General features: G+C 49.8%; 1 protein-coding gene and 1 pseudogene across 1 annotated transcript; both read left to right on the top strand.

The window, feature by feature from the left end:
• The first annotated feature begins 3,843 nt into the window (after positions 1–3,843).
• Positions 3,844–5,684, top strand: LOC119336167. The gene is made up of 2 exons (XM_037608180.1): positions 3,844–4,317; positions 5,478–5,684. The coding sequence occupies exons 1-2, from the start codon at positions 4,018–4,020 to the stop codon at positions 5,574–5,576; spliced, it is 399 nt and encodes a 132-aa protein (XP_037464077.1). The 5' UTR covers positions 3,844–4,017; the 3' UTR covers positions 5,577–5,684.
• A 2,454-nt stretch (positions 5,685–8,138) lies between these two features.
• LOC119342421 lies at positions 8,139–8,277 on the top strand (annotated as a pseudogene).
• Positions 8,278–8,617: the final 340 nt, after the last annotated feature.

The following is an 8,617-nucleotide window of genomic DNA, read 5'->3' on the forward strand; positions in this document are numbered from 1 at the left end:
ATCTTCACGACTGACCCAGGCCGAAGCCCGAAGCTATATACACAGGCGCATCGAAGGCCTCCTGTTTCCCCTCAGAATCTTCTAAAAAAACATGTTTCCGTCATAAAAAAAGAGAGAGAATGCCTCCTGTTCGTCTCCCACACACACAGAGCAGAGCCGATTTCAATGGGTGTGTTTGGTTGTCTGCATAGAGCCTAATCAGGCCTGCGCGGGAAGCCAAAGGCATGTTTGGTTTCCTGGTTTCACTGTTGCGCCTGCATCGCACGCTTCTTGAAGCAGCTCAGAGGCTGGCTCGTTGGAAACACTCGAATCGGCAGTTTCTCGCGAGGTAGGCCAAGCCGAGCGCAAGCGAGCCGGCCCTTGCACGAGTGGAGACGCAAGGGATGCGAGATGATTATATGAGGTCTTCTTCAATCTCAAGTAAGCTCCTATCTAATCTCCTTCCTCTGATCTACACAACGGTGCTTCGGTTCGAGGTAAGCTCTACACGAAAAAGATGCACCTCGATGCTACGGTTCCATTCAGGCGATCGGTTCGTAGTTTCGTCGGCCGTAAGTTCTTAATTTCGTCTTCCCGTTTGGAGCTATTCTGAATGAATTTTGTCAGATTTGTCGCACACGATCGATCATTTGAAATTTCCTTTGACCAGCAGTCTAATCCCGCAATTCCTCACAACATTCATGTTGTAAGTTTTTGATTTTGACGATCGTAGCTTCATCTCTGTTTGAACAACAGTCTACTACACTGATACCGCCATGTCGAGCTCCTCTGTCCTCTGCTCAAAGCCCTCCTGTTCGCCCCTCTCGACACCGATGCCCTTCCCCTTGATCTCCTTGCCCGCTTCCTACTACACTAGAGTCGTTTCCGGCGTCGCTCATCTCGGCCTACTCTCTGTCGTCCTCCTACTGCACTGACGCTGCAATGACGCGCACACTGTAGTTCGCCGCGCCGCCGACGGGATCGATCATCTTGGCCTCCACTCGGCCTCCTCTCTCTCGCCCCACGACATTGGAGTCGCTTCCGGCGTCGATCATCTCAGTCTCCTCGTCCCACCGCACGGACGATACCATGGCGCGAGCACTGCATTCTCCTCCCCTGTCCACTGTCTTTGCACGAGCAACGCAACTAGTTCGCCGACAGTGTCGCTCGCCCACGACTCCATGCTCATCATGTCGAACACGACGCCACGCCCACTATCCACCGCAGTCGCCATGGTCCGACGTACACTGCATTTCTTCTCCCTTTCTGCTAGCTCTTAACCCTGTGTGCTAAGCGCAAGTGCTAGCTCTTAATCATACCCCATGCAGGCAACCAAATAGCATGTAGTTGTATGCGCCGAGACAATGCAGGCAACCAAACAACGTGCCAAAGTTGATCCCCTAATGCAGGAAGTCCATATGGAGCCAACCAAACAACTTGAAGATGTCGCATATGAGGCTGTTTTTCCAGAGCCAGACCGGATTGAGATGTGTTTGCAATGCAGGTACTGTTCACTATTGCAACCAGACACACCCAATGTCTCTCTCACACAGAGCAGAGCCAGCCTAGAAGCGAGCCTGCAAAAAAGAGCATCTCATTCTACATTGGAGCTTGTGCAAGGGGTGTTGGTTCATGTACATACAACCTTTCTCTCTTTCTTCATTTATTGTATGACACATCATCAAAAAATTTATGTGACAAAATCTACCAACAACTATCTTACAATCATTGGAGATGCCCTAATGCCATCCTAGTCGACACCGTTGGCGCCGATTAGTGATGCTCTGATCGAGACTGCAAAAAAGAGCATCTCATTCTACATTGGAGCTTGTGCAAGGGGTGTTGGTTCATGTACATACAATCTTCTTCTCTTTCCTCATTTATTGTATGACACATCATTAAAAATCTTATATGCCAAAGTCTACCAACAACTAGTCGACGCCGATTAGCGATGCTCTGATCGAGACTGTAAAAAAGATATGCAGGGCAGCCTTCACATAGAGCTGCGCCAACCACTACGCCAATGACCAACCAGTGCTAATTGATGTCGTTTGTACACTTTTAATCTTTCTCTAGCTTTTTTTTCTTGTTTCTGTTTTTCTGTAACGGTTTTGTTCGCCTTTTTCCTTACTTTTTTGCTAAATGTGTGCACTTTTATTGAAAAAAATCATGAATTTGAGAAAAAAATCAAATTTTCAAAAAAGTTCGCAAAATTTTGAAAAAAGTTCAAGAAATTTTGAAAAAAGTTCAAGAAATTTTGAAAAAAGTTCATGAAATTTTGAAAAAGGTTCATCAATTTTGAAACAAGTTCACAGATTTTGAACAAAAAGTTCACCGATTTTAAAAAAGTTCTTTGAATTTGATTAAAAAAAGTTCAGAAAATTTGAAATAATACTTCACTCATTTTGAAACACGTTCGTCGATTTTGAAAAAGTTCATCGATTTAGAAAAATGTTCATCAAAATTGAAAAATAGTTCATCGGTTTAAAAAAAGTTCATCAAAATTGAAAAAGAGTTCATCGAAATTGTAAAAAAGTTCACCGAATTTGAAAAAAGTTCATCAATTTGGAAAAAAATTCACAAATTTCAAAATGAGTTCATCAATTTGAAAAAAAATCATCGAATTTGAAGAAAAGTCCATCAAATTTCAGAAAAGTTCATCAATTTGAAAAAAAGTTCAACAAATTTAAAGAAATTTCATTGAATTTGAAAAAACATCCAGTTGTTAAAAGTAGTTCACTAAAAAAGGTTCACTCATTTTGAAAACAAAATTTCATCAAATTTTTAAAAAACATCATCGATTTTGAAAAGGTTCACGTACTTAAGAAAATAAAACACATGAAAATCATTGGGGGGGGGGGGACCTGGAAGATGAAAAAAAAAGGCAGGAAACAAAAATGGAAAAAAGGAAAAAGGAATAAAAGAAAACAGAGAGGGAAGGAATAAAAGAACGAAAGATTTGAATCTTGACAAATGCTACTCTGTAGCGCGGTGGTTGTGCTGACGAAATTTGACTCGTGAGGTCGTGGGTTTGATTCGTAGTGATGCCGTTTCATATTTTGCAAATTAAGATACATAATAATGGGTCGGCCCAGCGCTGAGCCCGTTTGTAAATTTGCCTATAACAGCGCCTGCAGCGCTTAGTAATGGGCCAGCCCAGCGCTGCGCCCGTTTGTAAATTTGCCTATAACAGGCGCCTACAGCGCTAAATAGGATTTGCCAGAATCTCCAGCCTCTCCAGTCCGCTGAATACGCATAAGTGGGCCAAATCTTCACGACTGACCCAGGCCCAAGCCCGAGGCGATATACATAGGCGCATCGAAGGCCTCCTGTTTTCCTCAAAATCTTCTAAAAAAAAGTTTCTGAGAAGGGAGATGCTACGCGTCCACCGGTTGATCGTATAAAACGTTCGTCACCTCGACGGCCGTTTGATGTACACGTGCAGCCGTCCGATCTAGTTCTCGCGCTCGGTCGCCTCCCCCGACCATTAATTCCTGAAACAACGATCGAGTTGCAGAAACAAGCACGTCGGCCGGTGGATCTTTTAAAAGGATCCACTGCCTCGCGAGCCATTCGATGCGTGACGTGAGCCGCTCAATCCTCTTCTCTAATTTTCTGCAACAATACTCTTGTTGCAAGGCCTGGTCTTCTCTAATTTCCTGCAACAAGACCTCTGTTGCGAAACCTCATCTTCTACAATTTTCTGCAACCAAGATCCATGTTGCAAAACCTCTTTTCTTTAGTTTTCTGCAAAATTTGCAACAACATCTCCCGCCGCGTCTAATTTTCTGCATATCTTTCACGCGTCTAATTTTCTGCGACAAGATCCTTGTTGCAAAAATTGCAATAACATCTTCCGTCGCGTCTAATTTTCTGCAACAAGACACTTGTTGCAAAAAAATAAAACAACATCTCTGCCACATCTAATTTTTTGCAACGGGACCCATGTTGCAAAATTTGCAATAGCATCCCATGCCGCTCGCGTACTTGTGCGGTCTGCTACCATTTCTCTAACAACACCGTCGTTGCATAGATAAGATGACGCCACAACACCAGGAGGGCTCTTGCCTGAAGCTTCTGCGCTGCCCAGCGACGAGCCCTTTCTCCAGCACGCCACGCCTCTCCCCTCCCATGACCTTCCTCCTCTCTCTCACCTCCATCTCCTTCTCTTCACAGGAACCATGCCAGCGGCAGTCGAGTCCTTCGCCTCCGGCTGCTTTCCCGGCGAGCTTGAGCCTGATTCGCGCCCAGGGAAGGAGAGATGTGAGTGGCACGGGGAACCGCTTCGCTTGGCAGCGCTTATTCATGAGCAAGGAGATTCAGGAGAAAGAGGATAAGGTACGAGGCGAGGCGTGGCGTGGCTGTTGCAAACAATGTGGTGGTGGGGTCCAGGACGGACGCGTGGCGCGCAACCGAAGCGGCGGACGCGAGGGTGATTATCCGCCGAGTGATCTGAATCGTTTCCCTTCCGAGAATGCCTCGCCGATCCCAATGTCTCATAAAAAAAGCAGAGAAAACAGAGCCGATCCCAATCCCTCGCCGGAGCCGGAGCCCTCGCCCTCCTCCGCCTATTTCCCCATCTCTGTTCCTCCTCACTATGCGACCTCTTGCCGTGGCACTGCTGCAGAGTGGCCGGCCATGCTGGGCACTGGTGTTTTCGAGGACGCCGGCCGTCGTCGGCGGAGGAGATGGTGGAGGAGGACGTCAGCGACCGGGGAGGAGCACGGTGCGCGCATAAAGGGATGCGGTGCCATCATAGCTGCAAATTTGTGTTTGAATGGAGTCTGGAAAAAGTTGGCAATTCCAGAGAGCAATCAAGTCTCAACCTGCAGCATCACAACTGTGAACTGGCGCAGCGAGAAGCTCGGTTCTTGTATTAGCGCACAAGTCTGAAACTACCTGAATGCGAGGCACAAGTCCTTCGACTGTCACACAATAATTAGCATAGTACAGAACAGACTATTAAGACTATTAAGGCATGATCACCACATGATATTGAACACATGATCAGCACACGATAGTAAAGAAAATTGATTAAAAAACACACTTTACATTCATCCTGCTAGATGACCAGCACAAGTTGTTTGAGTTTTACCTTGCACATAGAGGAGGAGGTTCCCCTGGTTAGGAACTAATGGTTCAGCAGTTGTTTGTCGTTTCTTCTTTGCTATTGACCAACATAGTATCTGTTGATAACAACAAACTTAGTCATTGATTCTGTATAAATGCTAAACTGATCTGTCGAAGATATGTACATCTAATTTCAGTACACGATAGTGTAGCCACTTAATTTACAGGTCACCATATATGTTAAGTAGTAGTACATAAGTTCCAACTAAATAGTCGAATACAGGAAGGCTGTTGTCCAATGGAGCCCCTATCTTTTATGTTCTTCTCATACTACTACTACTACTTAGCTTCTGGATACCAGGAACCACGTTATCTTTGTGTATTTCCATAACCAGCGTTATTGAGAACGGCCATGTGTGCTTATGCAGGACATGTTCGGTTGTGGAAGCTCAAGTGATGCTTGCGGATGGTACAAAGAATCAAGCCTGGGAGATAATTTGGAGCTTTGCCTTGCCCAAGTAAAGTAACCCGTTTTATTTGGAGGCTTGCACGGGTCCATTGACCCAGAAGAATGTTTGAATGTGAGACATTGATGATGATCCCTTATGCTCTGTATGCCGAAGACCAAACGAAGATGGCGGAGCACCGCACCTATTTTAGAAATGTAATCATGTCGAAATGCAGTGCTCCTTGAAGAAGAAGAAAGGCAGAATCTCTCATGAGGTGCATCTCAGCTAAAGAGACTGCCAATTACATTGAACATATAAATCCTGGTAGACTACCCGCTCATCTGGAGGCATCGCATCGGGCGGTCATTCCGGCTCGCACGATCTACCTCGCTGGCAGTTTTACTTGGCGTTGTCAAAGATCTAGCCGGCCGTTTCTATAGACGTTGCTATTTCGTGCTATAGCCGATGACAAGTGGGGATCCTTTCCTCGCTGGCCCATCTCTACTGTGTGTGTGCGCGCCTCTTGGGTGAGAAAAGAGGGAGGAGTGGGGTGGATCGTGGTGAAAACCTGGCAACCAATCCTGCTCGCCTTGAGCCCCGCTCCCCTCCTCAGCCAATACCTCGAGCCCCGCTCCCCTCCTCAGCCAATCCCTCCTCGAGCCCCGTTCCCCTCCTCCCCTGCTCTCCACCGCGCCGCCTCCTCCCCTGCTCCCGCCTCCTCCCCTGCTCTTCACCGTGCTGCCTCCTGCCTTCACTTTTCTCTCCGGCGGCGACGACGACCTGCAGGCAAAAGGAGACGACGGTGACGGCGAGAGAGAGAAGATGAGAGGGAGAGAGAAAAGGAAGGAGAGGAGGAAGGAAGAGAGAGGAAAGAGAAGAGGCCTTGGTGGTCCAGGGAGGCGTAGATGGCAGCCTCCGCCCTGAGCTCCATCCGATCTGCCGCCTTGTGAAGTCATCCGAGGCCCCACGAACTCCAGGTTCCGGGCGCCGCTTCCGAACGTCGCCTACAAGTCCTTTGGGTGAGCCCTCCTCCTCTCCCTTTCTCCTCCCCCAGCCCTCTTCTATCCCTCGCTGCTCCTCCTCCTACAATCTCTCCCACCATGGTTTAGTATGGTGCTTAAATCCTGGTAGACTACCCGCTCATCTGGAGGCATCGCATCGGACGGTCATTCCGGCTCGCACGATCTACCTCGCTGGGAGTTTTACTTGGCGTTGTCAAAGATCTAGCCGGCCGTTTCTATAGACGTTGCTATTTCGTGCTATAGCCGATGACAGGTGGGGATCCTTTCCTCGCTGGCCCATCTCTACTGTGTGTGTGCGCGCCTCTTGGGTGAGAAAAGAGGGAGGAGTGGGGTGGATCGTGGTGAAAACCTGGCAACCAATCCTGCTCGCCTCGAGCCCCGCTCCCCTCCTCAGCCAATCCCTCCTCGAGCCCCGCTCCCCTCCTCAGCCAATCCCTCCTCGAGCCCTGTTCCCCTCCTCCCCTGCTCTCCACCGCGCCGCCGCCTCCCCTGCTCCCGCCTCCTCCCCTGCTCTCCACCGCGCTGCCTCCTGCCCTTCACTTTTCTCTCCGGCGGCGACGACGACCTGCAGGCAAAAGGAGACGACGGTGACGGCGAGAGAGAGAAGATGAGAGGGAGAGAGAAAAGGAAGGAGAGGAGGAAGGAAGAGAGAGGAAAGAGAAGAGGCCTTGGTGGTCCAGGGAGGCGTAGATGGCAGCCTCCACCCTGAGCTCCATCCGATCTGCCGCCTTGTGAAGTCATCCGAGGCCCCACGAACTCCAGGTTTCGGGCGCCGCTCCCGAACGTCGCCTACAAGTCCTTTGGGTGAGCCCTCCTCCTCTCCCTTTTCTCCTCCCCCAGCCCTCTTCTGTCCCTCGCTGCTCCTCCTCCTGTTAAATGATATAGTTGTAGTTGTAGCGTGACATATGTCACGATGGTGTAACCGCGTGTGTGCGTGCGTGAGATGTAATCTAGGCAGGTTGTTGTAGTTGGAGATCCTTATCTTGTATAGACTTGGATGAGGGGTCAAGCCACACAACAACCTGCGCCATTGTACTTTGTTTTCTATATATAACAAGCACGCGTCCCTGCACAAATGCATACGCTTCCAATCTTCTTTTCTTTCATGGTAATCAGAGCCTACCTCGAACTCATCCATGGCAAGCTCCTCCGTGAACTCCTTCCCCTCGTCGCCGTTTGCACACATCGCAACAGAGAAACTCACGAGAGGGAACGAGCCGCTATGGCGCGCCACTGTGCTCTCGCCATCCGGGGAGCGCGGATGGCGTCGTTCCTCGACGTCGAGCAGGAGGTACCGCCCATGACCATTGAGGTCACCGGCGCCGATGGGAAGACCATAGGGCCCCAACCCGGAGTTCGGCGTGTGGTATGCGCGCGATCAGCAGGTATTCTCATACCTACTGACCACGCTGCCGCACAAGATGGCCATCCAAGTGGCGACTTGCCACACCGCAGCGGAGCTGTGGAATACCGTGCAGGGGATGCTGACATCGCAAACCGAGCGCAAACCTTCAACGTCAGGATCGCCCTCGCCAATCTTCAGAAGGGAAACTCCACGATCACTGAGTACGTTGGTAAGGTTAGAACTCTCTGTGATGAACTCGTTGCTTCAGGGAAGAAGGTGGATGAAGAGGACGTGGTGTCCCACATCCTAGCTGGACTAGATGAGGAGTTCGACCCTGTGGTGTCGGCCATGTGCTCTCGGGTCGAGCCAGTCAAGGTCCCGGAGTTGTACTCGCAGCTCCTGAGCTTCGAAACCCGCATGAATCTTCGTGGCGGGTCCTCCCAATCGTCTGCAAACGCAATCGGACGTGGGCGCTCCAACAACAGAAACGGCGGCGGCGGCAGTGGTGACCGCGGCCGCGGCAGGCAAGGCGGCGGCGACGGTGACCGTGGCCGCGGCAACTTCTCCAAGCCATCCAACCGTGGCGGCGGCAGCGGTGGGGGTGGGAACTACAACAACAATCCCACCACCAAGCTGACATGCCAGATCTGCGGCAAGGTGGGTCATCCAGCGTGGAAGTGCTGGAAGCGCTATGACTCCACCTACCAGGGAGGAGAAGAGCGCTCGGCGAATATGACTGCACCGCAATATGG

This window comes from Triticum dicoccoides, chromosome 7B (genome assembly GCF_002162155.2).
Source record: "Triticum dicoccoides isolate Atlit2015 ecotype Zavitan chromosome 7B, WEW_v2.0, whole genome shotgun sequence".
Lineage (NCBI taxonomy): Eukaryota > Viridiplantae > Streptophyta > Magnoliopsida > Poales > Poaceae > Triticum > Triticum dicoccoides.

What these genes read in the sequence shown, in the direction of transcription:
- LOC119336167 (XM_037608180.1), top strand. Translation starts at nt 4,018, where the DNA reads ATGACGCCACAACACCAGGAGGGCTCTTGCCTGAAGCTTCTGCGCTGC. An exon ending in TTCAGGAGAAAGAGGATAAG is followed by an intron (nt 4,318 to 5,477) that starts GTACGAGGCGAG and finishes GTGCTTATGCAG; the next exon opens with GACATGTTCGGTTGTGGAAG.